This window comes from Homarus americanus, unplaced genomic scaffold (genome assembly GCF_018991925.1).
Source record: "Homarus americanus isolate GMGI-L3 unplaced genomic scaffold, GMGI_Hamer_2.0 scaffold52512, whole genome shotgun sequence".
Classification (NCBI taxonomy): Eukaryota; Metazoa; Arthropoda; class Malacostraca; order Decapoda; family Nephropidae; genus Homarus; species Homarus americanus.
In genome coordinates this window covers 3,507,604-3,535,390 of record NW_024735442.1, presented here as the reverse complement: position 1 = coordinate 3,535,390, position 27,787 = coordinate 3,507,604, and the positions used below count along the sequence as shown (strand labels likewise).

Genomic DNA, 27,787 nt, shown 5'->3' with positions numbered 1-27,787 from the left:
CTAATAATATTATATATATACTATTATCTATAAAAATTCCATTGAATTTATGTACGTATATTTAATGTATTTTATGGGGCTAAGGGAGGCTGGGGAACGTAACTCCCATTTTATCTATTTCCTAAGGGGAAAATTGAATCTGTTAACTTTGTTACCATCAACGTCGCGGTTTTCAGGAACAGAACCACGACATTAAGCGAGGACTTACTGTACAAATAAAGGACCCATGATTATCCCACATAACTGATATTTACGAGAACCATGCCTAAAACATCTGGTCCCCCATTATGCTCATACATACTTGAGTCTCTCTGCCTACTCCCTCATCCTCCAACATACTGTACTTGATTCTCACTGTCCAAATTTCTTTGATCATCATTAAGACTTTGAGTGATGATGGCAACGTAGCTATTTGACACCATTAAAGGCATAGTGTAGTTTTCCTTCCACACAATAAACAAATGACTATGATTCTAAATTTTGGGAGGCCAGAACGAACAGTGTTGCATTCTGGGAAGGAAAAGGGAGGTGGGAAAGGAGTTTGAGAGGAAAGGAGGTGGACATTACTTGGCTGTACAATACTTAGTTATATCTTATACCTGTAGTCTGTATACTGTGCTTATAACAATGTGCCAGAAGCTTCTAAAACATAATACTAATGAGAATATTACTGTACTACCTATCTAATGATCTACTCTCAACAGGAATAGATTTTTACACCGACAGGTTTTGTCGTGGAGTACACCTAGGGAAGGGATCGTTACACTTCATGAACACATCAATGCTGCTTTGTAACCATATTCCTCTGTAACAGTACACTGTTCATCTGTGGGCTATACTGTACATAATGTCCTATATTCATATTTTGGCAAAGCACTCCTAATTCCACCACTGATGAAGAGGGTAGCTATACTTTTTAATATACATGGAATAAATCTCAAAGTTGCTGCTTCCACCTTTTTATAAAACGATGTATAGCATGACACACTTCTAAGGGCGCGTCCGTCATCAGGTCATGACCCCCACCAGGAACCATCTCCAAAAATGCTCTGGGGATTGTCTGTAAAAGAAATTACAATTTACATATTTTATAAACTTATCCTTATTATCTTGTAAGGTTATATTTAAGATTAAACTAAGACTGGTTATAGTGAACATAATGACTATTACCCTGGTTTTTATTTTTTTCTACTTAAAGATTTTGCATGTGTAATCTACAATATGTTGGCATTTCATGATTCACAGGATTTGCATTCTGGTCAAAATGGCAGAGGTATTTTGTTTTCTCTGTAGTCTAATAATGTTTTGTTTTATATTACACCTGTGTACCTTGAAACAATTATGGTATAAGCTCTAGTACAGGGGTTCTTAACCTGGGGTCCATGGACCCCTTGGGGGGTCCATGGATGGGCTTCAGGGGGTCCGTGAAGGTCAGATAAAAATTTAACATTTATCTTCAATCCAAACAACAACATCCTTCACATTGAAATGAACTTTTGAGCAGAATTAAAGTTTTGTTTTGTTTAATTTGCACAAGATGATTGTATTTCATTTTTGTATGGAGTGGCCTTTAATTTTTGCATAAAAAAGTGTGAAACATAATTCTTTGTTAAGATTGTTTACTTTATTCATACTTATGTCATACACTGTATGGGGCAATGAATTTTCAATAAAATAAAGTATATTCATTGCATGCAAAAGTTGTGTTTATGTGCATTTTTCTAGGGAGGGAGTCCATAGCTTTCACCAGATTCCCAAAGGGGTCCGTGACTCAAAAAAGGTTAAGAACCACTGCTCTAGTGATATACAAAAAAATTTAAACTTCCTATACAATAATAGACTTTTGTCCCCAAAGCCCATACATTAAACTAAAATTGATGTCTTCCATTATATAAGTTATAAAAATGCTACTATGTCTTGGTCAGCCATAATTATGAAGTGACAAATTTTATAAAAAAATAATCAAATTCTGTCCAAAATGTATGGATTTTTCCTACATGCTGACCCAAATCAAAGTCATTCTTATTTCTTGGCTCAATCCCATTATCCCTAGGGATGCTGCCTTAACAATGCAGTGTTTCAAAGACTACTGGAATCTGATTTTGTAAATAAGAAATTGTTCTTCAGCTCAAGCATCATGAACATCATGGTATGCTCCACTGACCAGTTTTATAATGTGCTTTGACAAGTACTGAGTGGTAAAGCTAAAGATACAAATTTAAAGGGATAGGAAAAATAATAAGTTGAAGTAAAGTTGTGGTATAAATACTGTATATGAATGAAGTGTAATTTTCATGATTTGATTTAATAGTGTTGGTGGTACAGCAGTAGACCACAAAACTCTCACCAATATGTCAAGGGTTCGATCCTTGCCAGGACACACACAAGAAGTGTATTATCCTGTATGACCCTACCAAACATCACAGGTTTCCCAATTCTTGGTTTTCTCCTGTACGAACACTAGATAGACCAACTGCCCAAACAGCTAGTAAGCTAATAAGTGGCGAAAATTGTAAGAAAAATATTGGAGTGAATCAATGGTTTAAATGATCAAGTATGCATTTTAGGTGATCTAAAATTTATAATTTATAAAAAATTCTGCATATTCACAAGCCCTGGGAACATGTGTCCCCCAGATCATAGCATCCCTTCCATACCAATGTCCTCTGCAGAACTAAAGCAGTTATCACATTGGGGTAATTTTTTGTGGGTTTCTAAAACTTTGTCCTTGTTTTAAAGGATCATATTGTCGACTCCCTATCGAATATGAACCGTGAGGACAATGGTCTTCAACTGAATCAGTAATAAAAGTGGTGGAGCTCTTTTAAGGCAGCTGCATCTTCTTGCACCAAAATGTAACACTTCACCCTTGTAAGTGCAAGTCCCCAATTCAGTAGCAGGAGAGTTCCTAATTTTTCAATTAAGCCTTTTGCTTCTTTGGGCCTCACATCTCTACAATTTGGTACATCTTTGCTGCTAAACATCAGAAAGATTCAAAGTAGGTGACTCTGGTCCATGATGAAAACAATCATATGAAAGTCTAATGTTCACAGAGTAAATGCTTCTTATTTTATTCGGGTTGGTAATACAGTATTGCATAGTTTTCAAGAAATATACGATGGTATATTTTTATATTCTAAGGAAGGTGAATTGACTCGGAACAAAGGCAAGAAACGAAGGAAATCATAAAGACGGAAAATTGACTCGGTGTGATAGCTCCTCAAGCAGAACAAAGCATCCTCTGCAGAAAATAGTTTCCTCTAGCATAAGATGTCCCCTTAAGATGAAGGTCTGATTAGTATCACTTTTTCTAAAATTAGTCAGAAAATATTAGAAGGGTAACAACAGTTTTAGCATTCAAGTGTGTATGACAATTACCAAATGGCTGAAACTGTATAAAGGATTCTCTATGTGAAAGCCAACACAAGGTATTTTACTGGACACAGAATATATGCAAATTTCACATGAATTGACTACGTGGAACTGGATGGATTTCCATGATTCACTAGTGATGAGTTTTGGAAGTTATCAGGTTATCAGTTTATCAACTAAATGGTACCAGTGACTTGGACACTTGTCATTGGGTGGTAACTCATAGTTCCAGTTTATTAACATCATAATTCAAACTTTACCCTTTCCTAACAAAGACAAGAAGAGTACAGTAAAGTACTCACCCTCTCCATTTCACACATTTCTACCAGTGAGACCCGGTCATCCTTCATCCCCTGCAACAGTAAGGTGGGGACTGTGATACGGCGGTGGAATGCCACATCCCCTTCAGGCCAGTTCTGTCCCTTTGCCACATACTCCAGAACATAACGAGGCGTCGGTGTGATGTCTGACCCAGAGAGTGTGGCGGAAGCAAAATGTTTTCCTCTTGGAGCATACAGAATCTCACGACTGTTGGAGAGTCAAGAAACTTAAAGGAAACATCACATCAAACTTTATTTTAAAGCAAGTACAGTCTCTCCTCGACTTACGACATATTCGACTTACGACAACCCGGACATACGACGGCCCTGATCGTATAAAATATTCTTCACATTACGTAGTTTCGAGTCCCGACGTTGGTGATCGCGCTGTGTACTGACAAAATTTTTTTTTGTAAATCTCTTTAAAATGGCTGGCAAGCGTAAAAGTGAGAGTTCTCGAGGTGCTGAGAAGAAAAAGAAACGCCCATTTTAGAATTTCTATGTATTATCTTCGCCTTTTCGACTTACGACCTGGTCGTCGGTATGGAACCCAGTTGTAAGTCGAGGAGAGATTGTACTGTAATATATAATATTCCAGTTTCCCAAAGACTTTTTTTTGCTCAAGTACATTACATATTATCATATCTAAATAGTATTATAAAAGGATTCAGACCATATGATCAAATCCTCCATATCTCTGCAGTTAACAAAAAATATGTAGGTGAGTTGGGCCTTAAGACCCTAATATCTCCACATGTTCTCCAGGCTGAAAGTACATCTGGATTTGGAGGGAAGTTATGTTACTACAGCTACAGTATTTACAAAAAGGGTAATGGTGGAGGAGACAGTTAACAACAGAAATACTATATGGAACGGAACCACAATTTCTGAAGATACTATTTGCATGATACTGAACATGAAAATGGAAGAAAGCATGCACAGAGCCCCCTAGAACCTGACCTAACCTACCTAACCTCCTAACCAGTGCATGCTCATTTTGATTTTCTTACTTACTATCATCCAAACAACATTTGTAGAAAAAATATTAAATTCAATCTAATATACTGTACATTATAATAAACACGCCCGATGAGATCATTTGTTTCTTGACATTTAAACAAAGACCATGGGTGCTCCCATATATAACAGAAGACGATGTGAACCAGAACATCATCACCACAGGAGATCTGACGGCACCAAAATTATGGTAAATAATTTATTTCTTTGCCTACAGAGGATAATCAATTTTCACATTGTTTTTAACCATGTCATTTCCTTCTTCTTTCATACCCTGCCTACTAACAAGTAATTTATGATCGAAGGATAGGCTAAAAAAATACAGTACGGGTACTTGTATACTTCAATGTTGTTGTTTCGATTTTATTACTTGGTATCATCCAAACAACATCTGAAAATTTGGTGTAATTCCATCAAGTTTTTCTGATGCTAATGGTCTCCACCTTTACCACAAAAAAGCAATACTGGTACATATGTGTAAAAATGAAGCATCAAAATATACGGACACTTGAACTGAACTTGGTTACATTATTTTGAAAAATAATTTAGATCTGACATTTGTGTACAGTATTACAAATGATTTTCAGATTCACTAAAAAAATGTCATCACTTAATACTGTAGTTTATAGCTGTCTGGCCATTTCATGTAGATTTTTATGGATAAATATAGTAAATTAACACAAAGTAACAAAATTAAAATTTCCATTTAAACATACAGTATAGTAATCAGTAGTAGTACTGATACTGTTAGTGCTTTAAAACATCACAGCCTTCAGAAAACTTCAAAGGAAATTATGTTTTATCATTGTGGTCACAAAATGCATTTTTTCATGGTTTCTAAGAAATCTTAAATATGGGAAATCAATTAGCATAATTTAAATGGGGGTCAACTAATGTTATCCAAAAGTCAAAAGAAATATTTCATAATATAAAATGTAGAGCAAGACTCACCTGCAACAACCGCAGGCCAAAAAGGGACTTAGAAATGTGGCAAGATGCGAGTGCAAGATAGATTTGCTTGGAGGGTTGGGAATCAGAGGGTTAGGCCCGCCACAGCTGGCCATTATAACCAGACGTACTGACAGTGCTCGGCCTCTTGCTAGTGCTGCAGCCAGGGAGCATCTGTTATACAATGTCTTAATATTTTTACTGGGCATAGTACAGAGCAAAAGAGTAATAAATAAGTTAATGCCATCATTAAAATGAACAACAATATGAAGTACACGTAGTTGATAATTGAGTAATCTGATATAAAAGACTTTTAGACATTTCTGTCAGATTTACTGTCATGCAAATCAACATGTGTAAATATCTCCATACAATAATAATCGGTTTAAAATATGGAAAACCAATGGCCTTCATGGAGCCTTGTTGTGGACATCATATGTGAACAAATCTTTTACATCATCGAGAATGAATGAATGGATGACAGTGTGTTTTACAAGTGATTCCTGCCACCCTGAAAAGATGAAGGTAAGAGTTGGTATGATTAAAAACAAAAACAACAGAAACATAAAAATTAACATCCTCCTGCATATAAAATTAGATTTACACTTTCAAGAGTGAAAATATCTCTGGGGTTACATTAAAATGACTCAACACCAATAAATAACATTATATCAGTAGCATACAAAGACACCCCTGGGAGCTTGATGTCAGAATAGTATAAAATATGAGAGTCCTATCGTATGATCTGCTGATTCTCTCCAAGGTCTCAATTTATAAAGGAATGTGAAACATCCCTTGGTGATGTTATGATGAAATGGTGATGCACATTAAATGAAAATATATTACTGATTGACAATATCCATACAACCACTGAATGAATATTTTAACTGAGAAAAGAAAGAGTTCTTACCCATAACCATGACCAATAACAACACACTTGCGTCCTTGTGGCACGAACAGATCGAATACGAGTGTTATGTGGTCGAGCATTTGTGAAAAGGTGTATTGGGAAGCATCCTTTGGTGCTGAGCTTAGCCCATGACCCATTAGATCTGGGGCTACAACCTGAGAGAAATGAACAACTTTCTTAATGAACTTAGAGAGAGAGGGAGAGGAAAATGAGAGAGATTTGTATCTCATAAATATGGCTATATTTCAAATGTCACACAAGGAAGATAGCAGCATTTTGTATCATACCCACAAAATGGTAAATGAGAAAGAAAGGTCAGCCATTTCATATGTGGGTGTTAGCTTTATGATACTCATAATATTACAGTCACAGTAAACTGACTTTACGTCCACATTAAACAGCAGCTCCAACACTAAAACTACAATTGATTGAGGTATATATTTTCTTCATGACATATCAGGTAGTTTTTATTTTATGAGATTATACAAAGGGTAGTGTTACCTCATAGCCACAACTAACAAAGTACCAAAGTTGCTGTCGCCAGTGATCACTGCTGCCACCCATGCCATGAAGGAAGAGCAACAGAGGTTTTTGCTGAAAAGAAATTAGTGCTATTATTACCAATGACAAGTAAAGTAAAAATTATAGTGAATATTAAAATTCACTACAGTAATGTCCTAATGTACATCTGAATTAGACACACCACTGGAGAGGCTGTTAATAATGGAGTGAATATGAGATGCAGAACAGGTAAGGATAATACATTTGAAGAATATGATAAATTTGACTAGATGTTTATCATGCCAAAGGAAAGTATTCTTTTATGATTGTTACAAAAAATATTAATCAAACTCAATAAATGAATGGGTAAAACAGGAGAATGAAGGACAGGCAATAGGTGAGCAGATTTCTTACACAAGAATCCAGGTCATGTAGACTTAAGTTTTACAAAACTCCATTTTTGGTTTACCTGCCAGAGAAATACAACAATGAAGAAGTCACAATCACTCAACAATGTTAGTTCATGTCACCTTGTCAAGTCACACCAATTCACAGAACATATGAAAGTGAGTCTTTAAGAAGCTGATTCACTGAAATCCATTTCTGCTATCAACCCAAATTATAACCTTAGTTTAATAAGTAGCTACCCTAAATATTCAACTTATGTCCTGATTTCTATTGGATAATATCTTATACAATATTTGCTGAGAGGAAGTTATTGGTTCAAATGTAAGGTGGAGATGCTGGAAGTAATGTTGAATTTCTAATAAAAACAAAATGGTAAAATGCATTCAAACAGAAATATCTGCACAACTCACTTTCACTTTACATTCTGCATTGTTCTGACAAAATTCCGAGTCATCATGAGGGTTTGATTTCTGCCACCAAAATACAAGTTGCCGAGCTTCTTGCATGTGGTCATAAGGGGCATCATCATCATCTCCTTCCTCAATTATAGGGCGTTGTGGGCTTGTCGAGTTTGTATCACCAGAGGAAGGGTTGTGAGGGGCTAGGGAAGGGCTGGCTGTGGACGGTGTTGTGGGACGGCTAGATGATGGGGTTTCACTCATGTCAGAGATGTTGCTGATGTCGGCACCTGTGAGAAAAATATATACAGTATTCAATATTTACCGGTAATCATGTTATTTTTTCTCAAATTAATGCAAGAATTTTACTTTAGATGATTTTCACTCTTTTTGAGCTGAATAAAATTGCCTGGCATTAACCAAGTAAACCATTAAAAGTGGCATTCCTGTAGTGCAGTAATGCAACATGGTAAACTGAAATAGATATTTAAATTGTCTGATCTGAGGAGACCTTATATAAATTCTCTATATTAACTCACCTTACTCAAATATGCTCCTTCATTTCAAAGCTCCATGTACACAAATTCCCAATCACCTGAGTACCAGAACCACTACAGCACAATGCCCTCAACAAAATCATCTCCCCAAGAATCCTCCTAATATTCAGTAACATCATCACCATCTTCCTATTTTACAATGTACTTTAAACTTTCATGCCTCACTAATTCAATATCAACTCATCTTCCAAAATCTACGGGTACTTTCCAATGCAAAAACTACTTCATACATCCTCACTTTCCTTCAGCTCACTATGAGTCTTCTTAGTTCTTTACCACATGTTGTTAAGCATATGGCATATTCTTGTAACAGGTATTAGATTTGGTCGGATAAGGAAAGAGAATATTATACCCTTTCATACTGGGACCCAATATACAGTACTGGTATAGCATTACCTGGTGTCTGTAACATATTCTCAAACAATATTACGTATCTGTTTTGGGCTTCATATACCCGTTATTGATTTTATTTCTTGCATCTTAAGATTCCTTTCTTCAATTATTTAACTTTTTCATGCAGACACTTACTGCAGCAGTTTTCAAGTTTTGTTTTTTCTACAGCACAAATAGATGTAACCATTTCATATTTGCATTAGGTCAGCCAACAGCTAGCCCCTCTACAAGTATTTGAAGTACAGTATTGCTCGTGGTGGGCTGGTTCTTTACCAGCGAGGTATGAGCGGCCTCTACACCCCATAGTTCATTCCCAACTTTTTCTATTCACTCTAATCAATCTCCTGATGAGAAAAGGTTTGGGGCATCCATTCTCATTAACTTTATCTTCATGAAACGACAAAATAAACAATTCTCCTGTGTTCTTGTTGGACCATTGTCACTAAAAGGTCCAACCGCATTGCCTTCTGTGCCTGCGGGCAGTGTGCCACCATGAGCTAGCAAGTATTAACTGAGCAAAACAAAACCTTGGACAGTAGCACCAAGGAAAGTTTAAAAATGAACAAACACACAATAAAAATTGGAACATGGAATGTGAGGACATTATATGAGGCAAGTACATAAGCAAATGTTTGTAGGGAAATGAAAAGATTTCAGTGGGACATTCTGGGATTAAGTGAAGTAAGATGCACAGGTTCAAATAGCATTAGCGGCAAAGATTCTTACTTCATATATTCAGGTGGTTAAAAAACATGAGAGAGGTGTTGGTGGTATACATACAGGGATATTGAGTTGTGTCAGATAAAGTTTTGATGGTCAAGTTTAATGCTAAACCCATGGACTTGGTAATACAGGCTTATGCACCAACAAATGATAGTGAGGATGAAGCTTTTGACAACTTTCATGAAGATTTAAAGAAAGCAAAAGACACTGTAAAGTTTAATGAATGTCTGATTATAAATGGGCAATTTGAAAGCAAAAGCTGGGAAAGGGAAAATAGCACCAGAAATAGGACCGCATGGGTTGGGTAACAAAAATGAGGAAAAATATTAATTGAGATTTGTATGGAAAACAAGATGATAATTACAAATACCTGTACATGGTTTGAACAACACTCTAGGCATCTCTGTGCATGGGTCTCATCCCAGGACAATGTAAACATAGTCAGGAATCAAATACATTACATTTTTATTCAGGAAAGTTTCAGAAATTCAATAACCCAAACCAAGACCTATCCAGGGGTAGATTGTGGGTCAGACCATCTTCAAAAATTAAAAAAGAAAACTATGGGCAAAATCAAAATGGACTTAGGTAAGCTCAAAAGAGGATCAGGGATAGAATATGAAATTTAAACCAAAAATAGATTTTTAGCATTGCTTTGATGAAGAACCAGGCCAACAATCTAATAATTACGAAGAAGTAATATTAGAGACTAGAAAAACTTATAGGACATATGAGGAACGAGGCTAAGAGTATGTGGATGACAAATGAAATTTAAACAAAATAGATATACGCAAATACTGTACTGTATATGAGAAAACGAAGTGAAGCTTACATAAAAATTAACAAAGAAATTCAAAGGGAATGCAGACAAGTCAAGAAAGATAATCTAGAAAGGAAATTCAAGGAGATTGAAGATATGACAGAAGGCATAATTATAGAGAAATGTACTGAAAGATTAAACAAATGAACCAGAAACGAGGAAATAAATGGGGTGGGACAAATAAAGGCAAAGACATTAAGATCCTGTTTGAGGCAGAGGAAGTACTGTAAAAGAGGGATGGGCAGAGAAAGTAGAAGAACTATGCAATGATAAGAATAGAGTAGAAACAAAAAAGAAATAAAGATCGAAATACCAATTCTGAAAACAGAAGTCGAGGCTGCTGTGAGCAAAATGAAAAAGTATAAAACTTTCAGAGTTGATCAGCTTCCAACAGAATTTATAAAACAAATGGGCAAGAATGGGATAAAATGTTTAATTAAAATATGTAATTTTATATGCCTTAAAAGGAGATCTACCCAGTAATTTAAAAAAATCAATATTTGTTATGCTATTACAGAACATAAAAAGCCAGGAGCCTTAGAGTGGACCCAGTTTAGAACAACAAGCTTAATAAGTCATGCCAGCAAAGTTTATTAAACATAATTTTAAGTAGAATAAAGTTTAGAATAGAAAGCGAGTTATTCTGAAGAGCAAAATTGATTGAGAAAGGGAAAAGGAACTAGAAAACCTATAATATTTGGTTTGACAATTTTGAGTGAAAGGACTTTAGAGGTCCAAAGAAATTTGTATATCTGCTTTGTTGGTTTTGAAAAGGCTTTTTATATGGTAAAGTACAGTCTCGTTCAAGATTCTTCGAACGCTGCTGGCACCTCAAGGCCGTTTATTTACTTTATAGTACGTTGTAAAAATTATGAATAAATGTAAAAGTGATTGGTTACTTAGTACCCCATTGCTTAAATTAATGGTTGGGCTTTGTTGTTTCATATTATATTATACTACGTACTATAGTAAACAAATGGCCGTAAGTTGCCAGCTGTCTCCACCAGTGTTCGAAGAATCTTGAACGAAACTGTACAATAAACTTAAGGTGATATTAGAAAAAATAGGCATTATAGAAGGAGATATTAGAATTTTAAAGAATCTTTATTGGCAACAGTCAGCTGCAGTGTTAGTAAATAATGAACTATTGGCTCACAATTAGACAGGGAGTAAGACAAAGCTGTGTTCTATCTCCAACATTTTACAATATATATTCAGAATTCTTAATGAGAAATTATAAGTGATAATAAAGGACTAAAGTTAATGGTGAAGTAATATCAAATATATGTTATGCAGATGACACTGTTCTTATCACAGATAGTGAAGAAGCATTACAAAAACTTGTGAACAGATTAGTGGAAAAAGGTGAAAAATATGGTTTAAGATTTAATGCTGTAAAGACGAAAGTAATGGTTGTATCCAAATTGGAAATAAATCCTAAAATAAAAATTATGGTAAGAAACAGTAAACTTAACCCCCAAGCTCCGGGCCAGGGTGCCACTGGCCGTGTACCCCCACGCGGGGGTTAATCGAGAAAAATCAAAACTTTTCCAACAATAATATTTAACCTTTATAAATGATAAAACAATCAAAAAGAAGTAAGAAAACTATTTATTGACCCTCTAGAAACTTCCCTGTGGCAACAGTGGCGAGGGAGATAAAGGGACCGTGTTGTTTTGACGGCTGCCGCTCGTGGTCACTACGCATTTAGCAGTCGTTTGCTGTTTGCCTTTGTGTCTGGGATGGCCAGTAATAAATATATTTACTTATCATAATACTTATTTTCTATAAATAATTCATTTAGAATATTTTATTTGCATTATTTTTCATAAAAAGTGCTCGGCGACACACTCGCAGTCGATCGCCAGGCTACCTTTGTGTTTGGTAGAGCAAGTAACGCATTTAGGCCCGAATTCAGAATGATAGTTTGAGCCTGGGATTTGAACTCAGCTCAGGCGTGAGAGTCAGGATGCCTTGAGTCAAGATTTCCTGCAGTGGATTATCCATATTCAGAACATCGGCTTGAACCCCGGATCGAGTAATCTGTTAAATTTTCTTCAGTTACGAGCAAGGATTCAAACACTGAAATTCTAGCCAATCATGTTTCATCTACACCATTACGACAGCCAATCACCACCAAGAGCAATGTTTACAAGATCATGGCGGCAACTATGACTCGACGAGTTTTTACAGGGGAGGAGAAATCTCTCCGTGCACATCAAAAGTTACTTTTATTATTATAATTACAATAAAATTTTGACAAAATTATAATGATTTATGGTACTGTGTTACAACGTACTGTGTTGTTATATGACAACAAAGAAATTCATAGAGGAAGAACAATTACATACAAATTGTAAATATAATCCAGGACAGGTGTCAATATTCGTAACCAAAGCAAGATGAATCAATGAGGGTGTAGTAACCGGGCTAGGTTTCTTTCTGTTCTTTTAACTCCACATTACCCCCTGATTAGTAATTTTAATTAAAGACATTCCTTTATTAATACATTAAAATCAAAATGCACTCAGTATTGATTCAATTACATTAAAAACACATCAAAATAGTTTTCCTGAAGAAAAACACTCAAAATAAAGAAGCATCAACGTTCTTTACATTTACCTTCTTGATCTTCATGGACCCTCAACACAAAAGTGTGGTAACACATTACCATAACTCATTCAGTAACCAGAATACTTCTTACCCGGAAAATATTCGTTGCGAAGAATCTGAAAGCAGCCATCTGCTGATGAATGGGTAGTAGAGGTGAACCATAGCTAACAGGTCTGTCAAGTTAATGCTCCATATCACGGAAAATATCAAGGAAATCTCCCTTGCTGAACCTATATCGTTGTTTAAGCTGCGTGTTATCATAAAAACTTATAGGATTCTGCCTATCTACCATCAGTCTTCTCTCTACAAAATTTCCAATTTGATGATATCGCTAAAAACCGCGTTCTCTGTCAAAATTCCTGTTGACTTCCTTGGAGGATGAACCGTCAAACCTGCCTCCAGGCTGGATTAACGCGAGGATTGACAATTCCGATCTCAAACCCGGTTTGAATATTTGTGTTAGCTCAAGCCAGCGTTCTGAATACCAACAATCTTCAATCTCCACTCAATCCTTGGTTTAAACCTTCATGCGGTTTCAAATCACTGTTCTGAATTTGGGCCTTAAACAATGGCGGGAAAAGGCGCGCGTTCTGAAATGTCACCCGGGGCACGCCAGTCGGGCGTTCCGGTATGTCATCCGGGACGTAGGGGTTAAACAAGTGGAAAATTTTGTGTACAGCATGCACTGACTATTCGCGGACCTCAATTATTCGCGGATGACGCCCTGGATGTACCCAAGAATATTTAAGGGTAGTTTTAAAGTTATTGGCATTTTCACAGCAGGACGGGGAGCCATTCGTTCTAGAGACAGAATTTCTTTTACTTGTTGTGTGTGTGTGTGTGTGTGTGTAGACACACACACACAAAACACATACACATAATTAATAATGGGAAAATCATCTCACAAATTATCAGAAACAAGAAAACAAAAATGCACTAAATATGTTAGTCTACTTTCAGGTCAACTCCGTGCTTTGTTAAAACTTTAATAACAAAGCATGAAGTTGACTTGAGGGTAGACACTCACATTTTAATACATTTTTGTTGTCTTGTTTCTGATTATTTGTGAGAGAATTTTCCCATTATTATTTATAATTGTCCAAAGGGCATACACAAAAAGGGAATATACATTTCTTTGCACACAAGTAAAAATTGACTCCCTCCCGTGGTCAGCAAATGCTATTCGCAAATTTGGTGATTTGCGGCCATTTTGAGAACCTAACCCCCGCAAATTTTAAGCGCATGCTGTATTTAGGAAATAACATTAGCTGTAATGGTAGATGTATAGAAGAAATCAGAACAAGAATAGGGCCACCAAAAACAGGATTTAACAATCTAACAGACCTAAGAAAAGATATTAACTTCAATTTGAGAAAAAAGCTGCTGAAAGGCTTTATATGGCAAGACTATTGTATGGGTTAGATGCATGAACACATTCACCAGACACCAGAAAGAAGTTGGAGGCTTTTGAAATATGGTGTTACAGGCGAATGCGAAGGATAAGCTAGGCTGACAGGAAAACAAATGAAGAAGTACTAAGATTAGCAAAAACTTCAAGAGAAATACTTGAAATGTATAGAAAAAATAAATAAGAAAGCTTTGGTCATATAATTAGGGATGAGGGAATAATAACAGAAACATTAACAGGCAAAATTGAGGGTAAGATGGCTAAGGGAAGGCAGAGACTTATTTTGGGAAAAGGCTAACTTCTGCCCCTCAACTCAAAATGTAAGAATAGGAGGAAGTTCTCTTTTGAGGGCTTGAACCTAGAGGGTTGCATTACAATACATCAGGATAAGCTGTCAATGAGTTCTTAAAATAGTACCCAATTTGAATCTTGATCCAAATCTAGAACTGCAAACACAGGATACCTCAGGAAAAAGTTTACATAATAATGTCAATAAACAACATTTCTGGTACCCAATATGGCAAAACACTTACCAGCCTGAGAAGTTTCTTGAGCTAATACTTGAGGTAACTCAAGAGACAATGCTACATCTTGACCCTGGGGAACATGGCCTATGGAGATAGCATGAACACTCCCTACATTCATCTGGAGATTGTGTTTCCCTATGTCAATATCACTGTCAGTTGAGCCTCTTCTGCTTCTTTGTGAATTACTCTCTATATCAGAAGCTTTGGCACTTATAGCCTCATTTAAGTCAGTAAAATCTGAACTCTCATCATGCCCATCAAAACCCAGATTAATTATTCCCTCCTTTGAATCATAATGGTAACTAATGCTTGGCTCCATGGGAGTTGAATGAGTGGATGAGACTGATGGTTCCGATTCACATATCCGATTTAAAGGGGAACCTCCAACTTCATACCGCGGTACAACATCAGGAAGGAGCATTGTAGGACTCGACAGCTCCTCTGAAATAGTATCATCCTCAGGAGTGGAAGGAAGAGCACAAGCACCTTCTACAAGTAACTTTGATGTGTCAGAGAAGTGCAACTGTGCAGGGTCTTTATCCTGGTTAACAAGAACACCTCCTTTGTATGTCATAGACATTTTGGAGAGTTTTAGTGTGGGAAGTGATTGACTCTCATGTAAAGCAATCCTGGAGGACTCATGCCTAGTTGACTCTCCCCTCAGGGACCCACTGTTACTAGAGTCTAAATGGGACTCTCCAAAGCTACTGTGCTGTGCTTCTAAACTAGGACGTGAATACCTTGACTCATTTCTCAGACTATTTTGCTGGGAGCCATTCTTAGAACAACTACCACCAAAATCTCCCTTGCCAGAGTCAAATCGCAGAAAATCCGGTCTGAGAGAATTGGAAGCTTGTCTGTGAATAGCCATGAGGGAACTGCTGAGGGAGAATTTGGAGCTTCCTGAACGAGACTGAGGTTTAGGACTACCAGTGTTAGACTTGGGACTATGATTCCTTCCTGATAATTTTGGACTGCATGGACATGATCTAGACTGTCTTGGGCTGAGAAGTGGTGGGGCTAATCTCATACTAGCATCTGGAGAGTTCCTACTGTCATTGATATTCATGCTAACACCATCAACAACATCTTGAGTAACAACTTCTTCCGCAAACAGTGTGAAACTGGTACGTAGTTCATTGTCCATCACACGGTAAGCTCGAGCCAACTGTTCGTCACTTGCACTGTATCTGTGGATACGGACACCAATTATACTAACTTTAAAAGCAAGTAAAAAGGCTTTCTCTATGTTATGCTTGAGTCCATGCACACAGAAAACACTTGATAGAGAACAATTCAACAAACGGCAAGCCTCTAACGTAAAACCAATGTTATGAATAAGAATGAGGGATTCTTACATGGAGTCAATGATTGAGCAAAAAAAAAAATACCCAACACTTCCCAAATTACATCACACTCTGAAATGTTTCCACACTATACACAACACTATAATGGTATGTTTGTGAACCATATTGATGATAAAATAAGAGTAAAAATTTAATGAAAAAATCCTGTATCCCTGTCATTATTGGTGGTGTTCCTTACAACATCCAAGAAATTCATATTCATTTTCTGTTAATACAATGTGCAGCGATGGATGATGCTCAGTAAATAAGTCAATATACCTTGAAGCTAATCTGGTTGAAAAAACAGGGTAAAACTTTAAACTAAAACTATGGCAGGGTTATAGCAGCTATAACCAAGACAGGAGTGTAAGTGATAGTCTCACCTGGAGAGTAATTCCTCACTGATGGCAGGCTTTATGCATTCATCATCTGAGCTACCAGCTGCTGTCTCCTCCAGCTTTGGGGATATTGTCTCTAACTTAACAGATGGTACGTGGGCCAGAACATTTTCCCCATCAAAACACGGAACTTCTTGTAGTTCATTGTGATGTCCCATGGGTCCCACAATCTGTTTAATAATAATTAATTAAAATCTGTCTCCATAGTGACAGTAAAGTAAAGTAAAGTACAGTAGTAGTAGTAGTAGTAGTAGTAGCTACACACACACATATTTACAATACAGGTAAAGGAAATTACTGTCTCTAGAATGAATGGCTCCCTGTCCTAGCAGCGAAAATGCTGACAACTTTAAAACTGCCCACAGACATTCTTGGGTACATCCAGGGTGTCATCCGTGAATAATAGAGGACCGCAAAATAAAAATCCGCGAATTATCCGGGCATACAGTTCTGCATGTCTGATTGCGAAGTGACTTTCAATATTTCGTAATAATATATGTTGCTCGTCTTTATAGTGTTTACTGGTAAATAGAAGTATAACACCTCCGTTAGCCGGAACAATTGGTGCAGAGCACTTCCTGGAATGAGGGATTTCTGGGTAACAAGACGACTCTCTCAAAGCCGGAAAAAATCCCTCATCCCCGGAATTTTTCAGGTAATGGAAAAATGTTCTCGGAAGTTCCAGAAATTGCCCATTACATCATCTCTCAAACCCAGAAAAAATATCCCCCATCCCTGGAATTTTCTAGCTATCAGAAAATTTCTCTCAAAATATCAGGAAAATGCACCCAATTTTCATCTCTCAAACCCGGGAAAAACTCCCCCAGAATTTTCCTGGTATCGGGAAAATTTTCTCATAATTTTCGGGAAAATATGCCCCTTGGAAAATTTTTCCTAAAGCATGAATTTTCGGAAAAATTCCGGCTTTGGGAACGATTTACCGAGAAAATTTAATTTCCAACTATTGGAAAGATACAGGTTTGAGGGATTCTGGCTAAACGAGATATTACTGTACAGTAATTTAATTTTCAATAAAACTTTCTCAGAGACAAATGTTCAGATTTCTTGTTTGTCATATTGTATGACCCTAGAGCATTTAAGAACTTTTTGTGGCGAGAGTAAAGTACAATGAGAGGGATATCAATATCAATACTGTATTTTCCCATTCCATATTTTTGAAGTGTAAAAAACAAAGAGTAGTTGGCTTTTAATTTTTTTAAATTATGGTGAATAAGTGTACAGGACAGGGTATACTTTTAGAACTAAATATTAAGATGAATGACTTTGAAAATTTGAATAGATGTGCCACTTAGAAGGAACCCTACATAGAGTATAAATTATATGCTGGGTGACAAGCTAGAAAATGTGTGGCAATATAGTGGGCGTGTAAACACTGGAGCATTTAGACAAGATTGCGTAACACACGAAGTCGGAGACTAGTTACACCAGAGGGGTGGAAGAGACTTCTTAATGGCGGGAATAAGGCTGCTAGAGCAAGCAGAGCCCTCTTGCAGCAAGAATTCGCATTGAGCCACTGACCGCCAAATTCAAAAATACCTCTGCCGCTCCTTCTCCTCAGCGTAGGATGAACGAGGTACTCAACAAAACTTACGGGGTATTTCCCCGATTTGTAAACGTCAGTTATGAGAAACGGCAGTCAACGGACATCAGTTTTTGGGGTACTCCTGTATCATTAATGACAGTTGTTAGATTAAAAGTGGTGGCAACTGTAGTTTGAGACACAGTGCATGGGTGGGTAAGGAGGGAGGGAGGTGGGAAGCTAATCTATCTCTGCAACACTGAAATTATGATTTATGTGGTGATAATAGTTAGTGGTGATGATGGTGAGAGATATTGTTGTAAGTGATGAGGAGGTGATATGTCTATCAGTTTCTTTGGCAACACTGTGCCTGCAGACTGCCAGATGCTACTGAAACCACAAAATTTAGTATACACCTGTGATTATAAATGAGCAACATTATATCCCTTCAAAATTGTTTCATAACATTTTAAAATCATGAATCAGAAGGTAGAAAGGTGTGGGTGATTAGAGAGATGGAGCGCTCTTCACTTATGCATCAGGGTGTGTGTCTGTGTGTGATGTTGGGGTTATGAGGGTGGAGTTTGGGGTGTGTGGGTGGTGGTGGGGGGTGGGGTTTGGGTGGTGGTGGGGGTGTGTGACTGATGTTAGAGGTGTGAGGGTGGAATTGGGGGTGTGAGGGTGGTGTTGGGGGAGTGTGGGTGGTCTTGGGGGTGTGTGGGTGGTCTCACCTTCTTGTGACAAACAGAGCAGCGGAACTTCCTCTTTGACTTCCTCAAACTCCGTCTTGACCGCCTGAAGTTAACAGTGTTTTGGTTTGAGTCTGCAGAAACGTATGGACCCTGCCAGTGATTGAACCAATAATCTTCTAAGGATGCCAAGGATATCTGTACAGATAAATTCCCTTTGAAATAAATTTCTTTTGGCTTCCATTATACAATACATTGTCACTTTTGCCTTAGAGAGGCAGTTTTGTGCCTAATACAGTACCTGTATGTGAAGGTAACTAGAATGGGAACATTAGAGCATTTAACAGCAAACAACAATAAAATTTTCAATTTCTCAGTTATTATTACTGCCAGTTAAGATATCCACAGTGTGTTACAGACTATAAAATCACTTATACATAATCCGAAGAATTTTTCTAGTATAAACACTGAAAAGAAAAAAATACTGTTAACTTGCTGGGGTGGTGTCCTTACTCACTTAACAACCAGTAACCAATTAATTTCTATAAGTCGTAATCATTGCTGAGGAGCCAATGAAGGGCACTTTTTCCTTAATAGGTCAACTGAAAAATCTTTCTATATATAGGTATGGTATTAACAAAATCATGTACCTAACTAAATGGCATAGGTCACAAGTGCACTTGGACATCTTCACTTTGTTTTGTGATTCTGATAACACAAAGGGAATAAGGAAAATCAATTCCTTATAGACTAAGGATCAAAACCAAATAAAAATGATAGAATCTAAAAACATAAATCAAACAACAAATAAATAAACAGAACATTAAATACTGGACTGTGTGGAGATATTTATAACAACTCTATTCATCAACATTCCGGGATGGAACCTTCAGGACCCTGAGGTAAGTAACACAAGACCTGGCCACAACACTTCTATTACTTGAGACAGATTCAATATGCATCATTGAGCAAAAAGTACAAGAACCTGCATAAAGTACGGGAACAGTCATTTGAAGTCTTTCTCCATTTAAAGAGGTAGAATGTACACTATGCCATATACAGTACAGTTAGTGAGTCCCTCATGGTTTTGACAGCCTTTATAGAATACATTTGAATTTGCTCAGCTCATATACAGTAAAAGTCCAAAAATCCGGATGCCAGAAATCCGGACCACCTGAGAATCCGGACTTTTCAAAAACGATTTTTTTTTTTAGCGGGCATTTGTGTGCATGTGCGCATGCGTGAGCGCCACAGCTGCACAGTGACAACAAGCGACCACGTGGTTGCCACTTTAAAATGGGCAATCAAACTGTGACAACATACCGTATATACTCGTCTATAACCCCCCCTCGTTATCAGTCGACCCTGATTTTTTGACCAAGAAATCGTTAATTTATGATATTCCTCGTTTATAGTTCCACCCACGTTTTTGAGGGTAATGGAACAACAAAACCACTAAAAACGCTCTACGTCCTATAAACTGAGGCTCGCCGTGCATGAAACACAAGTGCTGAAGGCAAATTGTTTACCATTTATTATTACGACACTTTACACTGAAACCCGGGTAGTTTCAACAAAAATATTGTATATTTCCATTCAAGTATTTATTCAAGTCAATTAGGAGGGAATATTATTGAAATACAACAGTTTTTAAACTAAACCATTCGAAAAGCGATTACGGTAACATCTTTTGAACGAAAGAAAGCGAAAGTCATTGTTTTCGTCATGATTTTATCCCACTTTCCACTGTAATACGTATGTAATTTCAGGAAAAATATTACATTTCCGTGAATGTATTATATCAAGCACAGTATGAATAGAATATCATTGTAATATATCAGAATTTTAACCGAAAACTATTAAAAAACGAGTAACATCTCAAGAACATCGGAAGCTTAGGTAAAGTCTTTTGTTTTCGTCATGTATTTTATCCTATTTTACATTGAAATACGTCACGTTTCCACAAAACTACTATTTATCTCCGAGAATATATTCATTCAGGCGCAGTTTAGGTAAAATAGACGAGTGATGTAATAGTTTTTTAACTGAAAACGATTAGAAAAACACGTACCCTCTAGCCCTGTTCAAGGAGAGGACTGGGAGAAGCTGTTTGGTGCTGCAGACGATGACAAGGAAAATGATTTTGATGGATTTTAATGAAAATATTCAGAAATATGGTATCGTAGTATTTATTCAAGTCAATTAGGATAGAATATTATTGTAATACAACAGTTTTTGAACTGAAAACCATTCGAAAAGCGATTACGGTAACATCTTTTGAACGAAAGAAAGCGAAAGTCATTGTTTTCATCACGATTTTATCCCACTTTCCACTGTAATACGTACGTTCAGCAAAAATATTACATTTCCGTGAATGCATTATATCAAGCACAGTATGAATAGAATACCATTGTAATATAACAATATTTTGAGTCCTACTCTTTCCATTTACAGAGTACTGTACAAGCCCATAATAATGGCTCCTAAAGTAGATAAACTTCGTTGTGTGAAGAGAAAGAAGAACACATTGAAATTGAGTGACAAACTTGAAATAATTAAGAAACTAGAACGTGGTGTGAGCAATACTGTTCTAATGGAAACATACGACATTGGAAAGTCTACAATTTATGATATATAAAAGGCAAAGAATAAAATTTAGAATTCACAGCTTTTTCATTAAAACTGCTCGTTTTGATAAATGAAGCATGCTATATTTGCAAATGAATAAACTATCAAAATGTACCTGTTCATTTCTTCTTTATTCTTCATTAAATTTGAATTTTAAAAGTACTGCCTGAGAATCCGGAAAATCCGAAAATCCGGACCGACCCAATCCCCAAGCAGTCCGGATTTTTGGACTTCTACTGTATGTATATATATATGTATGTATATATATATATATATATTTATTTGTGATTTATTATACTATGTATATGTATTCATTACGATTTTTATACTGTATATCTTTCATTACGAACATTCTAAGTTATCCTTTACTCAACATCAGCATTTCTTATAAATATAGATATATTTATACTGTAGTCTTACTTCATCATCTGCTGGAAGCTGAACGATATTTCCCCCCTGACCATCTTCTGCAGCTGCAGAAAAATGTGTCACTAATGCCTCAGCTACAGAAGGGTTAGCTGGGTGGAGGTGCATCACCCGTAGTCTAAGACCCGGCCCACCAACTTCTACCCATACGCGTCCATCTGAATCTTGACCCAAGTCACCAGACGCTACACCTATGGTGTTATTTTTCCTGCAAGAAAGTAAAATTTATCAGTACAGAACCAACTACAGTACATATTTTAGGTCAAAATTAAAATTATTTAACAAAGTACAGTAATGTACTGAATAAATACAAATTATGTCATGCAGAAAGACGGCACATACAGATAATATAAATCTTAGTTTTCTGAGAGAGTAATATGAGCAAAGGCATGTCACAACACAGACAGTCTAAAATATATACTGTAGTTATAGTTTGCTGTCCCATATTATACAAGTCACTAAAAATTAAAACAGGAGCCACACCTTACTCTGATGCTATCCAGGTACAGTCAGCCACTCCAGGTGTAAGAACATGTAGGGGACTTTAATGATGAATGATGAAAATATTCTTTCTAATACAAGTGAGAGCAGAATTTGACAAGGTTTGTCAGGCCAGTCATACAAGAACAACTAAGCATCCTTAAAAGGGGAATTCTATCACATCAATCTGACCAATAAACTGTTGATGAGATGATGAATACTGTATACACATCAAGAGTGGGTTTATATCCTACAATACTCTAAGAATTATAAAAAACAATAAAAGACTTGTACTGTAGCTACTTACTTAGGAAGGAAGCTGGCCACAAAGTCTCGAACCATGTACCAGTTCTCTACTATCTCGTCCCTAACACTGAGCAAATGCAGGTGTACGTTATCCATACTTCTCACGTGTGTATCTTGATCAAAACATGATCTGAAAATAATGCTCTGTCAGAATATTTATGTTCCTCACGATTTGCAAAATTACAGAGGGATATTGTCACCATCATAGAAAAAAATTATGGCAAAACAGATGTGACCCGTGGGCTGCATTTTCTCCACCCTTGGACTAGATGCCACTGTGGTTATGATATAAACATGCACATGGCTCAGGGGGAAACAAATTATGGTACAGTAATACTTCCTCTGAATAGAACAGGTTTGGTTAGGTTTAACTAAGTAGTATTTTAAGTTGAGTTAGGTAAATTAGTTTGGTTCATTTTATGAACCATAAATTAACCCTTTCACTAGTAAACTCACATTTATAACCTAATGTTTATAGTCCTGGACAGGTAAAATCACAGAAATGCCACGGCCAAAAAAAATTTCCCATGTGGTGACATGTACTGTATGTGTATGGATATTTCTCCCATTCAAATAAACCTCCACTTTATTCTTCGATGCCACCAGCTGTTTGTTCACATTGCCTTATGTGGGGACCCCTAAGACCCTCGGGATTTCTTTGTTTCACACACAGTTCAGATAAGTAATATAGTACAACATAGTGTGCAGTAAAGTATTACAAGCGTGTGGTGCACAAAGTGTTAAACTGTATAATACATAAATATGATGAAACAATATGCTTTTACAAGTTAAAAGGCTGGGTCTGATTTATTGGCATGAATTACTAAGCTACAAAATCTCACTTGTGCTGTCATCTTTTTTTTGTCAGTTACAGTGATATCTCCATTAACCACAAAAATTGGTGCAAAGCATTACCAGGATTGAGATTTCCTTGTATGAAAATGATTTTTTTCCCAACCAGGGAGTACCATGTACTGTATAATAATATGACCTTTATGGGTTAAGCACTATTATATCAGTAAACACTAATAATAACAGTAAATCCAGTGATTTATGGCAGGGAGGAAGGAGACTTACAAGAGCAGACAATGCTCAACTAGAGGTCACTCGACTCACTCCCCTTACCCATTGCCAGGCATATGATCAAAATACATATGGGAGAAATATATATCTTTTTAGTCAAATTTGAAAACGGTGATGGGCACAGTGATAAAGAAATAATATAAACCATGAATTTACCTATGATAACATAAGACACATTGTATCATTAGTAGAGTGAATGAAATAATTTTACCACAAACAACAATTGATAACTCTCGGGCACCTGTGTCCAGCATGCTGACACCTTGGTCCCTTGAAATTTTGGCTCAAGGCGAACATGTCATCTAAGGACAAATTTTGTCCTGCCTTTTTTTTATTCATTTTATATTATTTTAATTTTTTTTATTATTTTTGGACAAATAATTTTGTTGTTTAAGCGATATCCCCCTAAGTGGAGACCACCTTAATAAGGTAGATCGAGAGGTAGCAGTGAACAGCACACGCGGTGGCAGCAGGACACAGACAGAGCGGATGTAAACAATCCCCACGCGCCAAGTGACGCGTTTGACGCAGAATTTAACGGAATCATGCTCGATTTAGTGAAATACTGTAGTTCGGTAAATTGAACAAACATAAAGGAATGGTCGATTTAGAGGAAATTTCAATTTAATGAACAGGGGCGGCTCGAATTGGATTGTTATTCGAGAAAATACTGTAATAGCTTTTTCTTTCTCAAAAGCACCAGTTCTTTTAAAAGATTCAGTATTTCCCAAAACAGTAGAAAGTCAAGGACCTTAGAATTAAAAAAAAAAAAATGCTACAAAAAAGATCACAAAAAGTGATAGTTCATATACCCTTAAGTTGTAACACTTCCTAAACCCTGTAGCTACAGTATGGTAATTCTCCATCATCGTACAGTACCCTCCTCAGGATCATAAGCTTTCAAAAAGAGAAAGGCCTTAAGTTTTTCTTAAAAGCCTCCATGGAAGTCAGCTGCTTTATGTATGCAGGTAACTGATTGTACAGCCTAGTGCTGTATAGGAAAAGGATTGAACAGTAAAAGAACATTCCCATACTGCACTAGGCTCATGAAGACATGAGGGATCCTCTCTATTAAGCAAAATCATTTTAGAACTTGTGGTCAGGGGATTTAGTAGGTTAGATAAATACTATACTTAAGATCATCAAACATAAAAGCCTTAAAAGTCATTAGGCATAGTTTGAACTCTATCCTAGCTTTGATTGGAAGCCAGTGCAATTTGATCAAGAATGAGGTAGTGGGAGTCCTTTGTGGGAGAGCAAAAATAAGCCTGACAACCCTGTTTAATGCTGTCTGAACTTTCTTCAGTAGATAATTAGGTAGGTAGACCCATAAATAGTCAACTCGAGACCAAATAAGTTAATGTAGCTGTGTCCCAAGACAATGTCTATCCAAAAACTACTTCACAGAAATATGGATATCATTATGAAAGTTGCAACTCTTAAACAATGAGTTTACTGTATATACTCTTTAAAATTTTGTTTTAAGTCAAAGTACATTCCAAGTTTTTAAACAGAATTGAAAGGGCTGGGTTGTACTTCCCCAAAACTTAAAGAGCCAAACTCAAGTGCTGTCAATCCCATTTTTCAGATAGTAGGTAGTAGGCAGCTACCAAACAGGGAGGTACAATACTACCGCCTGGGAAGCTATTGGAAGCATAAAGTGTACAGTAGTCTAATGGTAAACCCTGCTGCCATATGGCATCACAAAAATTGTAAGCAAGTCCCAGGTTGCTGATCTAACTTTCTGCCTCATTTACACACAATTGCAGGCTCTCAATTGTGTCTCTCTCTTTGACACCACAACATATATAACCTTTCTCACTCTTGATTTTTTTCATTTTTTCCATTTCTGTATTTATTTTTGGTTAAATTTTTGTTCACCCCCCAGGCCCTGATGTGGGTGGGTGACCTATGCCTGGATGGGCTAATCCCCATTAAAGATAAATAAATAAATAATGCTTTTGCCATCCTCTTGGGTAGTTAGCGTTCGTTGAGGTTCTTCTTCGTCATCTTCGTCTTCAATGGGACTGTGTTCTGTTAGTTGTTGCAAATCCTCATTGGTGAGCTCTTCTGTATGGGATGCCAGGACGTCCTCAATATCCTCCGATTCCAGCTCATCAAAGCCTATAATTATCTAAACTTTTTCATACATACAGTAATCCTGTGTTTTTCACGGGGGGGTTATATCGTGGTTTTGACCATTCGCGTTTTTTTACTAAAAAATTATATGTATATAAAATATCCTTTAAAAACGTAAATTTTAATTTTGCGCCATTTTCGATATTCCCGTGTGCGGTGCGGCAAACAGACAAGTGTCGATCAAGCCACCTTACCGATTTATATCTGCGTAAGACGAAGTATACTGCCGCTAGTGGGAGCCTAAGGGCCTAAATATCTACCAAACAAACCATTTGTCCAAGAAATGAATATCATATCTAACCTCAGCAATGAAAATATAGTAAGAAGAGATCCATCAAAACAAATTAGGCTGTGACGGGTATCTCGTCAATATTAACCACAGATAAAAAAATGGTAATTTCTGAGAACAGTATATAAGAACATAAGAATGGAGGAAACTGCAGCGGGCCTATTGGCCCATACTGGGCAGTCCATTTACACCCAACTCCTATTGCTCATATATCCATCTAACCTATGTTTGAAGCTATCCATCATATTTGAGTCACTAATGATGTTTGGTAACTTGTTCCATTCATCCACTACTCTATTACCACCAGAAGGAATTGTTCGAGTATATTCATTTTTTCACAGGTGTTCTTACCATTATAGTAAGTACTGTATTTTAAAAGAAGCAATAACTATTTATTTTAATCAAATATTTTTTTTTTCATTTTTCTCTATCAACAATCATAAATCACCTGTATTGGGCAGGGCATGAAAGATAAGGCAAATTGTGGGGTAAAACACGGTGAAAATCTGATCATATGACACTAATGATGTCTCTACGTATTTTGCACGTGAAGAAATTAATTACTTGCCGTAAATATTCTTCAGAAAATCTGCCAAGTCACCACATGCCGTTTGTTTACAACTGACCCACTCAGTTCGAGTGTACTCTCACGTCCCCAAAAAGAGTAAAATTACAACATGATATTTCAACAAAGTTGCTTTCTGTTTAATATGGCAGGGGGTCCGCCCCCTGGCTAGGAAGTTAGGTAAGGTAAGGTAGGTTTCTTTGGTTGGTTAGGTCAAATTCTATTTGGTTTTAGAAAATTTCGCCTTTTTTTTAAATACTTACTACTATAATGATTACATTAGAACATCTGGAGTAAAAATGAATTAAATCAATTCCTTCTGGTGGTAGTGCTGTTCTCACTTATTATCAAATAAATAATCTGGCACTGTGTTTTTATCAGTATGGACCTGCAGTTTACCAAGTGCCAACATCAGCAAATGTAGCTACAAAATATTAGCACAGCTGCAAAAATTAAATGGTGCCTCTAAACTTTTCGACCACCTGCCGCCCATCACTTGACCACAATACATTAGCTGTGGTCAGGATCACGAGTACTTACTGTTAGAGATCAGCACATGTTGTCTGGGGGCAGTAGAATACGACATTCCTGCCGTCTGAGAGACCATAATAATCCAAATATATTATTCAAGGCACGTTTGCCAGGTACAGGTGAAAGTCACAGGTGTCAGACATATCTCCTCTCTGGACCTGAACACCAAGCCTCATATATTTTCACTCGTGGTTAAAATGAATCACTTGAGTATTTAGCAGTCATCTGTTATCTAGTCAAACGACCAATTCACACTATAACTATCCCAATATTCGATGTTGCTGACCTCTAGTCCCCGTCCACCCTCTGACCCTGACGACTGTAAACAAGACCATACCACCTTGTTTCCGTCTCAGGGTGATCACTGATTGGCCGAGACACGGATGCTTCACCGTATAAGGAAGTGTGTGATTGGTTAAGACGAGTTTTGTTCTACCTGGAGAATAGAAACA

General features: G+C 36.8%; 1 protein-coding gene across 1 annotated transcript; it reads right to left on the bottom strand.

The window, feature by feature from the left end:
• On the bottom strand, positions 1–27,787 carry LOC121871005. The gene is made up of 12 exons (XM_042373046.1): positions 27,345–27,787; positions 22,730–22,858; positions 21,937–22,150; positions 18,931–19,086; positions 16,645–16,829; positions 14,922–16,105; positions 7,887–8,164; positions 7,069–7,161; positions 6,568–6,722; positions 5,661–5,831; positions 3,675–3,900; positions 1–1,060 (listed from the first exon to the last, which is right to left on the bottom strand). The coding sequence occupies exons 2-12, from the start codon at positions 22,822–22,824 to the stop codon at positions 938–940; spliced, it is 2,880 nt and encodes a 959-aa protein (XP_042228980.1). The 5' UTR covers positions 22,825–22,858; positions 27,345–27,787; the 3' UTR covers positions 1–937.